Consider the following 13,134-nt stretch of genomic DNA (forward strand, 5'->3'; position numbering starts at 1 on the left):
GTGTTTACGAAAAGTTGGACCACTCAAAAAAGGGATTAAAAAAAAAACTTGGCTATGAAATATAAAATATCATATATGAAAATGGAGGGTAACATAATGTTAATATGTTTACTTCTAACATGTTGTAGAAAAGATCCTACAAATAAGCTTCTTAACCCCTTAATGACAAAGCCCATACATGTACGGGCTCAAAATGCATCGTTTTCAATGGGTTTAGGGACCGCCCATTGTCCTTAAGGAGTTAAAAAAATTCACATTCATGCACAATTACAAGTTGTTTGTATGAACCTTACATCTCATACACAGAGTTATAGCAAGATGTGATCTGCTTTTCAAGACTTGTTCCAGCTATTACTCATCAGAGTTTCTTGTGTGTAGTGAATGAGATCCATGAGAACTAATTCTTTTGAATGCTGTGTTTACTTCTCAACAATGTTGAAATAGTTTTGTCCACCAAGGACAGCACTATGCAGGTGCATGAATACATCTGTTTGTGATAATTCCTGCATTATACTATTTCAGAAAAAAATAAAAATAACCATGTACACTGAATAAATGTAAGTTGGCTTTGACATCTATTCATCTGTCTTTCTTCCTCTTTTCTTAACAGGTGCAGTTGAAGACCTGATAAGGATGTTTGGGCAACTTATCATTTCTGAATTACCGTGCAAAACATTCACATTTAGTCCAAGGAAAGTGAAAAAAATCCATTTAACAGTCCAGTAAATGTTAAATGTAAGCGTTTGCCTTAAGTAACCTTTTTTGGAGAAGACTTTTGAACTGAAAATAAACACTTCAAACTGTTTTGAAGCTAATTGTTGCTCAGAGATTTCCATGTCCTCTGTGCTCGTCAGCTTGCTCTTAGCTAACTAAGTGGGACATCATTTGACATCAAAGTTTTACACGTGATGTTTGTTTAAAGCTTTCATATGTCACAAAACTGCTTCTACATTCTTTGAAATTTTGTTATCTCGATAAGGCAAACCATTTTCCTGCCAAAAACTTACAGTCCAATTTCAGGAACTTCCTAATAGGCTAGAGTCACAAGTATATGTTCAAACAGTCTTACAGCTACTCGGGAGGGGCATTTCTTGGCTTGGATACTGTAACTCCTATAAAATGACTTCAGATTCTTTTAAGTTGCTGACAGAATAGAGGCTTGTATATTACACAACTCTTCAGTTGGTGGTAGATGCTGTCCAGATGTTGGCTTCTCCTTTCTGCAGGATGTCACCACCTACTAAGAGGAGGCTGCACAAGAACATCTATATTTACTTAGAAGTTTCTCTGTATGCTATTTCTTCTTGGGAGTACATGAGGTTCCTTATTATTATTATTACCTTTTATTTATCAAGCACCATTTCAATGAGGTGGTTAACACACAGATAATGGATAAATATACATTAACACATACAAACACAATAGTAGTTGTGAACTTTTAATTTGAAATCATTGGTTGCCAGTATTTTAATACCACTATTATTTCTGTATTAAGACAAATTATATGCCACCTTTCAGTTTAGAGGGTTTGAGGCAGGGGTTCTAAACCAATACCAGTGGAAAGAAATAGAGTAGCATTTGAATGTCTGAATTTTATGGATGTTGTAGTGCAAAATAGTTGCAATTCCTTTTACCTAATCAGTAGTATATTTATACTGGTTGAGCACTGCTCTAGGCCTGACCCAGGGTAATGCACTACTAGCCACCAAGCCCTTGGCACATATCCAGCTGTCGTCTGCACTGATGCCAACGATCAGCTGCTAGCCTTGAAGTGCCAGGGCCACTTGGCCATGGCCAGTCCGTTTCTATGCACAAGCTGGCTCTGGGTTTGGCTGAAGGTGAGTACTTTGCTCATGAGTGCTGCCGAGCAGAAGATGCATTTGGACTATTTCATAACCTGCAAAGCAAAAAAAAACCTGGGGGGGGTGGTGGAAATCATCCAAAATGTACACAAAGGACTCACAAAGGATGAATTCCTCTATGTATTAGGATGAATAAAATCGCAAGGCCATATGCATGTGAAGGCTGGGTTGTACCTTTAACTATTCCACTAGATACCAGTATAGTTATAAGACTCTATACCATCAGATAAACTAGTGAATAATATCAAAACAGTGCACACTTTAACATTGCTTCTGTCATACAAGCTACAAAATTGCCCATCTTACAGTCTTTAAAGACTATAAAGATGCTTTTTTGACTGGCCATATCACATCTGTTTGGTGATAATTGCCATTACATTTCAACAGAATCTGTTCATCTTTAAAGAATTTTGGTTTGTAAAATAACAATAAAAAAGACTAAAATTAGTCTAAAACCTAAAAATCCAGATGCTGATACGTTACTTACCCGACTTCCTTTCTCAGGGAAGCACTGACATCCTTGACTACAGTCTCTTCCTCCGCAGGGACCGGTGTATGACTTGCCACCCTAGAATTAAAGATATACACATGAATACACATTGATGGAAAGGTTTAGCTTACAAAGCTGTTTTACTGCTGAAAATTGTCCAATGTTGGACATACTGTACAGCTGGATTATATATGCAGGGGTAGGTCAGATAATTTGTAATATTATATGGCTCTCTGTAGCTTTCATTTATCTGTCAATGTATTGTTACTAGAGAGACCACCAAAAACATAGAAACATAGAATACCACTGCAGATGAGAACCATTTGGCCCACCTAGTTTACCCATGTTTCCCGCTGTAAGAATCAGATGGAAATCTAGCCATGCCACTCGTAAAATGTAAATAATTTTATATATATATATATATATATATATATATATATATATATTGGTGAAAGCTCTTTACATTTTTGCCCTATTTATATTTTAAAGTTACTAAATGCTCTGTAAGTATCAGTAAGCATGGCTTTAAACAGTAGTCTGACAAATGTAGAATTTGTCTTTACCTAATGTATTGGTTTGTCTCAGTCTGTTTATGTCAGATCATTTAAATGTACTAGAAGAAGCTGTGTGTTGCTATATAAGTAAAAGTTAATAATAATACTAATAATAATTAATAGTCGGTGACCGCCTCAAGTAGCAATTGCTACTTTTTTTTAAAAATCGAATTACCCTCCAAAAAATCCTACATATTAAAAACGACCTCTGACTCACGATAATATAATAAAATGTACGGCAACAAATGTTGAGCATATTTTTTTTACTTAAGCCGAATACTCGCCCACATATATTTCCTGCAGCACATCTGGCCAAGTCTGTAAATACCATAGATTTTAATTGAATGGAAGAAAGAAAAAATACATAGCCTGAAAGTATAATATCCAGCGCTTAAAAAAAGAGCCTATTGTTTTTCTACTTGGAACACTATGAATTGAATCTATGTTAAAAAAAGCTTTAATTGCATTCTTTTGCAACCTTTTACATATTTTAAAAAAAGAAAAACGTATCCTTAGATCAAAAGATGATACCTGGGACATTTCCAGCACTGGGAGGAGGGAAGGCCAGGGCTGAGTTGGGGAGACATGACCACTCATGTGGGTGCTGAGTTGACTTGCAGTAGCCATGAATGGAGACAATACGCAGAACCTGGGTGGAGCCAGTCACGACCCACCCAACCTGGAGATGGAACATTGCCCTGGAGGTCTGTTAATCAGCTTTGACTCCTAGGGCCTCTATTGTGGGTTGGGGGTCAGTCATGCAAATGGGCAGGTTTAGCCCCATGAGGGGCAGGGTTAGTTGCCTAAAGGGCGGGGCTAAACCCAAAAAGATTAGAAATCCATGAGAGGGGTATGGAATATGATCTGAATGGTCATGACTTAACATCACTCCCATAACCTGGAGAAAACGCAGGGTGACCCAAAGATCCAGGGAAGGAGCATATCAACTGAAGTCTCCAAGTGAAACCTGGAGTGTTTCAGGTATGGTTATGCTGTGTTAAGGAGCTGCGGTTGACTCACAGATTTCAAATTGCTGCTACCCACCTCCACATATTTATGTTAATAGCTTTATAGAAAACTTACACACAGCAAACAATCTCTAGAGCTAACGGCTTTGGTGCATTCTGCTAAGACAATGCACATAAGTCTTAGGAAATGTGTTGTAGAATTCCAATGCAATCTTCTCCGGGTGAGCCATGCAAAATTAATGAAAATTGGCATGAAACTGTGGAGGGTGGAACTGGAAAAAGGTGTTTTTCTAGGAGCTCAGAATGTTTAATTGGTACAAATGTCATACAACCCTAAAGGTTATAATACCTTGTATAGGAACAGCAAGCAATATGCTTATAAATACATTGCATAAGGAAAGTACACTATGACTCTTCTAAATACCTTACTTAGTTACATCAATTACTATGAAGGTGTACAACAAGCAATATAAAAAGGTCTTGGTAAAGCCTCAACACACAGAGCCATGTCTCTAACTACATCCCCTAAAACAAACCTGCTCTTCCTGCGAGATAGGTGGGATTACTAAAACGATAACTCCCACATTTTTGAGAATTGATTATATTAATGGGATCATAATCTTTGGCAATCCTTGTTAATCTTTAATAAATAAATAAAAATAAGTTGATGAAGTACAGTACATAGATATCATGGAAGACCCAAATCTCCAAAAAGCTCTAGCAGTAAATAATTCCAATTCTTTTAATTATTAATAAATGAGTAGTCCAATATGGCATTACGTTTTTTTAAACAATGCAACATTGAACAATGTACTTTTAATTGCAGAGTTGATTTTGGTTGGAGAAAAATCTGGAGGATGATACTTGAGTATAGTTTAACAATCAACCAAGACGTTATCATTACACAAACAACTACTGGCAGAAACATAAACATATAAATATTTAACTTCCCTTCATTTAATCCAAACCATGTCTCCTGACACATCTTTCACATCCATTTCATTAAGCTATCCTGCATTGTTTATTATGAGAAGGTTCCATGGTAAGCAGCTTGTTATAAACAATTTCACCAAACACCTGCACAATGAAAAAGTGTACTGCAAATAAATGAATCCTTTTGGGAGCAATATTTTTCTTTACAAAGAAAAGTAGCAACCGGTTCCCATAAACAAATGTCCAAACAAAAAATGTTTATGATCCTTTTAATCACCAATATAATACAAATAAAATAAAACACTGCGAAAACTAATTGCAGTTGCTCATGAAGTTTTTTGGAAATGAAAAACAAAAAATGTAAACAGAAATTAATTGTTATAAATTATATTTTGGTATGGACACAGCCTGGGTTACCATAGATCGTGTCCCTTAAATAAAAAGACAGCTCTCCCTATGTTTGCATGGGGTACAGTTCCACCTGCATGCTGCACTGTGCTAGAGGAGAAACCAAGCGGCATGCTGTCAACATGTCTGTGATATAAATTTAACTTTCTTTCGATCCAATATAATCTGTTTTCTTTCTTTCGATCCAATATAATCTGTATTTATAGATTGTAAACTCATTTCCACAGGGCACTCCTCAATTTTTGGTTACAGAAGTACAAATTGTTTTGTGATACACTACTTGCTTTGGCCAATGTACCCACTATACAGTTATATTTTATATCATTTTTGCTTCGTAAAGAGAATTAAAAATGGTTTAGAGTAGGAAGGAAGAGCCCATCAATAACAACATGAAAAAAGGAAAAAAGAAACAACAAAGAGAGGGACATAGCGATGATGTTTTTAAGACCGATTTCCATATAAATTCCTTATAACCCACTTTAAAATATTTTTATCTGGTAAGATATAGCCAGGCAATATGTTTCTTATTCATTTGGGAGTGTTTCAAAATGTTTGTGTAGGAAAACCTTGCATGTACGTAATGCTATCCATTTAAACGCATACAGTATGTCCCTTGGTAGTCTTCTACATTGAATGAGCCTCATACTGTAACCTTCCCAACCAAGACATCTACAGGAATGTGACCCATCCATCATCCTGTAGTATACATGGGGGCCTTTTCCACAATTATCATGTGAACGACAGGAATTCCCCTTCAAACTACTTCAGGAAGTAAAATCCTACCACAATGCAAGAGTATCTTGTATAATTAAAACCGACCTCACTAAGGAAATAGATCCTCGGGCTAAATAAACATCCACTTTTCCATTCAGTGTAAATCTTCCTCTGCGGAATTACACTAATCTATGCTAAAAATAAATAGCCCCATCTGCCTAGATTACCATATTCTGATATTTCCAACCTGAGAAATGCTTAGGAACATCCAAAGAAAAGTGATATGCGTATGTTGAACCATGTAAAAACACCTAGCTTTAGAGATTATATTTTACTACTGAAAATAGTGTACACAGGGACATGGCCAAACGAAGTTTGGGAAAGGCAAATGTCAATAATATAACACATGTATGGATTATAAATGCATGACATCATAACCACATGGGTTCAATGTTGGCAAGAGAGGCCCTAGAGGGAGCAGGGAAGAGATAGCCCCTTTGTTTCTCCATCAATGGTATGGACAGGTATACAAATACCAGAGGAGAGATTAGGCTCACCACTTTATGGTGGTGGTACTTCTGAATGTGAATTGTCCTTCTAATCTTTAGCAGATCTGGAGTCCATGTTCTAAGTTTATATGGGTTGTCATCTGTATTAATAGGGTTTACTTTTCAGAGACACAACAGAGCTATCTCAAAGTGTATTTTGAAACAAGCAATGATGGCATGCACTATGAAGGGATTTCAGCCCAATCTTTGTCTGAAGCTAAAATTAACTGTCTGGTCAAATAGGATTCTTCAGCCATGGACAAAAGGATCATTCATGGCAAGAGAGAACAAATGAACTGATCTTCATTTCTGTTTGCTGATACGAGCGCAATTTATTTGGTGAAAGATTATAAATTATACTTTTTGTATAACAAGACTGGCAGGTTTACCTGGTGCATCATATATCACGTTAAACTGTGTCCTGAAACTGCATAATATTAACTACAAGAACCGGTGGGACTTTGATTCATTTGATTTGTCTTGCCAATTTAAAAAGGAAGTGTCCCCAAAACAATAGGCAGGTGTCTAGAGTGTAATTATTACGCGAGAGGATTTTTTTCAGTACTTATTTTTTAGGGTAGCCTCATGTGTATCCCAGGGGTCTCTGGCCTACCTACTGTGCCTTCACTCTCAATGGGTTGGCTGGGGAGATCCTGGTGGGGAGATCACAGGATATGACACAAAGACATACAGTGGTAGGTAAGGGATGGTGGGCTAGGGTGCCCTGGGTCAGTAATAGGGCAGTAACCCCCAGTAATTTAACTATGCATTATATCACCTCAGCCATTTTGTTACAAAATGAAGTGTAACTTGTAACCTACTTCTATATAGCAACATATGCTGTCTCATCATTTAACCCTTTTTACATTGTATTTTTGTACTAAAACCAAAGTATCATGTTTTATTTCACTATAGTGGCAAAATAAGACTATTCTTGTAGAACACCATGCTCCAATTCATAGCAAAATGGTAAAACAAAGTGTCTTATTTTCTTTGTTTCATATTGCGCTTTATATTGGGTATATTCATTGCCGTATACGAGTTAAAGGTGCTGTTCCACCATAGCAGATACATAATTTTTTTCTTTCCACTGAGTGTTAAATCACCCCCCAAAAAAATCCAAGGCAACAACTTGTCAGTCCCTGCTTTTCAGTCACAAGACAGCATTGACATGAATAAAGTAATATTTCTGTGAAGGGTATAGGCACCCAACTGTATTAACAGTTAGGTTTGTTAGTTCTAAAATATAAAGTTGGCAAATAAATCTGAATATTATCTTTAATGACATTTTATTCTAGTTCTAACTACACCTGGATGTTGCTCACCAATTTAAATTTCCTTAAGCACGATTGCTGAATTAGTGTTATAAGGTTTTATTTCTGCTTATGTGTGTGTTTTGTTTTTTTTCGATGGTTTTATCTTCCATTGTAATGTAGTTTATTGTAAGCCCGATAAAGAACATATTTCTTAACCTATTTTTGATGACTTATTGTTAATTAAAATTTAACAGACAAGGATTGGCAAAAATATAACAGTTCTCTTTGCCTTGCTTGTGCTAGAAGTGAAACCTTTGCAAGCAGCAGATTGTATCACTGCACATTATAACTTAATGGCCCTTGGGAACACGCAGTAAACATATAAACATTAAAAGGGGTAGTCTCAAATTAAGTCTCAGATATTAAAATAAGCAAATGAACAGGGGCCTTTGAGGTTGATTACCTAACAGCCCCAGAGTTGATTCCTTTTGCTTTATTTGGGTGGCAACAGGAAGCCTTAGAAATATGACCCAGACTTCTTGCTATGGGCCCACAAGGAACATAAGGAAAACCTTTGTCGCAACATATAGATTTCCATTATAAAAGCATAGTTCAGACAGACTTGTTTGATAATATGATGTATCTGGTTGAAGCTGAAACCCTTATCTGTTATCTGGAGTCTCAGAGGTATAAATAACTAGCAATGTCTTCTTGACTGCCAGCAATATAAGTGATACTATTTTCGAAGGGAAGGAAAGGCGTCTCTTGATATCAATGCTTTTTGTTTTTTTAAGGGAATCTGTGAACCATAAGAAATGTTTTAGGTAACAATATGAACCCGCAACAGTAAAATAACAATCTATGAATGGTGAACTGGACAAGTTACGATACTATGTATCTCAACGCTAGCCAGGTTAGTGCACTTAGTGAACACACTTGAAATACATACATTTTGGTTATTTAGACACCTGAAAACTGTAAAGAGAGTAAAATGTTTTCTACTCAATTGCCTTAAAGGGATTTACACAATTTGGGGGTAAACAGTGATCTAAGTGAAGTTTATGAACAGAATGTCCCAATATCAATATTATTATTATCTTTTAATTATATTGCGCCAACAATTTACGCAGTGCTTATCAATACTTTATATCAGGTCAGGGTCATCAGGGTTAGGCATTCTGTGTCTTATCTTTATACTGTATATGTTGTTATTCTTTTCAGAATCTCATCATTCTCATACTACAAACATTTCCCTATTTTCCCATGAAATACTTCCCTTTTATCTACAAAAGTGGAATAAGCCCTCCTCTAGAAAGAACTCCTGATGTTTTAAAACCACATTTCACCTAAATAGTATCAGATTGTTCTACAGTTTAGTACATGGAGATAATTTAGCATTTCTATCTATTTAGTCTAAAGGAAACCAACCTTGATTTCATAAATTAAATATAATTGTTATGTAAAATTATGTGACCCTGAAATTCATCCCTCACATCCAGTCCCTCACCAAATCCTGCTGCCTTTACCTGAAAAACATTATCCTGAATTTGCCCATTCCTCACAAAAGAAACAACCAAAATACTAATCTATTCCCTTGTGATATCCACCTGGAGTATTGCAACTCTCTACTAACCGGTCTCCCCCTCTCCTGCCTTTCACCGGTCCTCAACACTGCAGCTATCAATCTTTCTCTGTCACTGTTCCTCATCTGCTGCTCCACCATGCCAATTGCTCCACTGGCTTCCCATAGCCTTCAGAATCAAATTTAAACTTCTGACCCTGACCTACAGAGCCCTTAACAACTCTGCACACCCTTATATTTCTACCTTCCTATGAAAATACACCCCTAACCGCCCTCTTCATTCCTTCATTTCTCTCATGACTTGCGTCTCTCTTCTACCATCATCAACATTTCCCACTCCCGTGTTCAGGATTTCACATGTGCTGTACCCCTTCACTGGACCTTCAAACCTATTTTATAAGCACTCTAAAAACCCACAATTTTCAAGAAGTGTACAACCCTTTGTCCTAATGCTCTCGGCCAGCATCCCAATCCATCTGAACAACCAATAACCTTTACAGATCCTGACTCAACCAACCCATCCCCATCCAATCAGTCCTTTCCTACTGTTTTACCCCCCCAACCAACAACTAGATTGTAAGCTCTCATGAGCAGGGCCATCTCCTCCATTTGTACTAGGTTATTGTTGTGTGTGATTTATTTTTACTAACTTTGCTCTTACAGCGCTACGGAACCCGCTGGTGCTATAAAAATAAATGTAAGGTAATTGTTAAAATACTAAACAGATAGTATAATGTAAAAAAGTCGGTTACAGATGGAAGCTGAGGACTAGCCATTTGCTAAGGTTGAATTGAAGCCTGTACAAATAAACTGTGCTAATTGTATTTAATACAAATAAAGGAATTCATTCAAAAGCAAGCAGAACAAAACAAAATGACCTAAAACTAACCTCTGGAGGAACTGCATCTGGAAATGAAGTTTTAAAGAAATGTAGAACTATCACACACAAAACTGCAAAATAATTCCCTAAAATGTTTTAAAATGTTTAAAAATGATTTAAAAGCAAAAATCCTGCATGTACAAACTAATTAGAAGTGAATTAAAGCATGATTACACTGCAAAAATGATGAACATCAGGCTTGACACATTTTTATACCTGGGAACTCTCTGGGTTTTACCCAGAGAACTCCAGGAGAAGCATGTTGACACCCGAATCGTTCAGGTCACGGGAGTGGGGTCCCCCACTTCCCATCCATTTCCCCTTTAAATTAGAGTGTTTTCCACAGGAACGCAACCTGACTGCATTCCCACAAGGGTAGGCTCCGGGTAGCATTGTCTTCTAATTATTATGTTTTTGACTACTAAAAGTAATGCTACACCATGTTCCCTCTTCCACTTAAGCTAACAAAGTTAGAATAAAAAAACAGCCCCAGCACCAACATTGCACTCAAAGGACTTGCCCCTGCACCCAGGTCGCACTCTGAGGACTTGCCCAGCACCTTTCTTACTATCTACCCTCTCTCCCTTGTTTCTCACTATCTACCCCATCACTCTCCCTTCTCACTATCTACCCTCTCCCCCTTTGTAGTTAACTTACCCTGCTGAAGTCCTGGGGTGTGCGCTGCTTTTTTTCTGACCGTTGGGATATGACGTCATATTCTGGCTGTTAGCATGAAGGGCTGGCCACCACAATCAGGGTAGCGCCTGTGCACGTGACGGCAGGGAGCAGAGGAGGCAGAGGGGCACCGAGCGGTAGCTGAAAACTTTTTCATGAGCGACTGCTCGGCGCCCCTCTCCTCCTCTCCCAGTCGCCTGGCTGAGGTGTATCCCGTGCACCTGCCATGGTGTGGCCCTTAGTTACAACATTTCCTATTCAATCATATCTTTCCGGAAAATAACTAATTGTAGGACAACTGTCTGCATCATATGCAACATTTAAAATTACTCAGCAGCCATAGCAAGCTTCAATATGTTCCATTCCTTCTACAGAAGACCAATATGTTCCATTCCTTCTACAGAAGGCCTGGCTTACTGATATGATTTGTGGTTTATTTTTACCCTGGTTTCATTTAATGTTCCATTTGTGCATCACACATAAGTGTGAAAAGGAAGACTGGTATAAGGGAGGAGAAGAACATCAAGCTGCATGGGAGAATATGCTCTGATAAGCCCATAAATGAACAAAGAAGCAGAATCATGATGGGCTTTATATGTGAGGACCAAGATTTAAAATTTCACTCTTGAGGCAATGAGAAGTTCAGAGAGGGCTTCATAATGTGGAACAGCAGATAAGAAGTGATGTGTGAGGAGAGAGTTGAGTTAAACAAATTCCAGACAAACCCGCGTTACAGTAGCTAAGAAGACAAACAATAAGTTGGTAAGCAAGTGCTCTTGGGACATCTGAATGGGGAACATCATGTAAGGGCATGTGGTGAGATTATAGAAGTGTAGAAACAAGATTTGATGCCAGATAACAATCATTTGACCCATCTAGTCTGCCCATTTTTCCTTATGTAAAAATTTAAGACCTTAATCAATTGTTGGTCATGCTTGTTGGTAAAGTAAAAAGTCCTTACATACATCTAAAGCTCTGGACCTGTAGTTTTAGATTGTGACATCTTGTTCTGACATTTCTCTTGAAATAAATATCCCTCCTGTTCTTTGTCAAATCCCCTTGTTAAGCATTTAAATGTTTTATCACATGTCCCGTCTCTTTTCTTTTCTCCAAGCTATACATAATGAGAAGGTTTTTATGTAGAACTGAGACAGTAGTGACAAAATGGATTGAAGGTGGAAGTAGACGGATGGATGATTATTAGTTTGTTTTGGAGAGACTGAGTTTAAAGCAGAATTGTGGAATTGCAAGGAAGTTGTAACCAGTAAGTACTTGAAAGATGGGGAGAGATCAGAGAAGGACAGGAGGTTCATATGAGATGTAAAAAGACAGCAACAGAGGGACAGTAACCGACCCTTGGCAGAATCCAACAGAAAATGTAAAGGGTGCAGATGCTTTGCCAGAGACAGCAACTGTGAAGGAGCACTTGTATAGATATAAGCCACAAGGGGACAATTGTTATAACTATAGAGGATAGCTAGTCCAACGTTACTATGGGCAACACCAAAAGCAGCAGACAGATCCTCTTAGAAAACACCCTTATAGAACATATCTGTAAATAGTTCAGCACAATGACCAAATTTATTGCATGTGAAATTACATATTCTGATCTAGCACAGCGGTGTTCCGTTTGTCTTTTCATCTTATTTATGGAGTGATTAGGAAAAATGGTCACAAAGTTTTATTTGGATCTGCTGAAACCTCCTTCCACTTAAATGATGCTAAAATTCTGTTTGATTTATAAAAAAAATCTCAGGGCTTTTTATGAATGGACATAAATTATATTCTCTTCATTCTCCAAGGCGTTTCTTATCTTGAGAAGAATTGAGCAACATGATTCCTAAAGAAAGTAGATTACCTTGTGTAACCTGCCTCATTTCCAAACTCACTGGTATGTGACCTACTTTAACTCAACAGGGTAAAAGTAAAACATAAATGAACGCCATTGCCAGGGGTTCCTGCTACTGAAAGTATGTGAACATTACTTGACATTTTGTACGTAAAAAAGGGACAACAAGGTAATAATAAACATGTGGAATATGCTAAAGTAACCCGAGCTGGGCAAAACCATCAGCGAGGAATGGATACTGCATTGGGAGGGAGGGGGACTTCTCTTTTTGGATTTTATATATATATATATATATATTTATATATAGATATAGCTATATATGACCTATTTTCTCAAATGTCACATGCTTTGATACTTTGTTGGGCCTGTGTTTTGATGTACTTTGATTTTGAAGCATGGAAATTGATAAAATTAC

General features: G+C 37.3%; 1 protein-coding gene across 1 annotated transcript in view; it reads right to left on the reverse strand.

Moving 5' to 3' along the window:
- COL4A2 (collagen type IV alpha 2 chain) overlaps nucleotides 1-13,134 on the reverse strand; it is a 77,902-nt gene that overhangs the window by 57,079 nt on the left and 7,689 nt on the right. The window contains exon 4 of the mRNA XM_053455263.1: nucleotides 2,350-2,430. Coding sequence (XP_053311238.1) covers nucleotides 2,350-2,430 — 81 coding nt within the window. The remainder of the gene's footprint in view (nucleotides 1-2,349; nucleotides 2,431-13,134) is intronic.

The sequence above is a fragment of the Spea bombifrons genome, chromosome 2 (genome assembly GCF_027358695.1).
Source record: "Spea bombifrons isolate aSpeBom1 chromosome 2, aSpeBom1.2.pri, whole genome shotgun sequence".
In the NCBI taxonomy this organism is placed as follows: Eukaryota; Metazoa; Chordata; class Amphibia; order Anura; family Pelobatidae; genus Spea; species Spea bombifrons.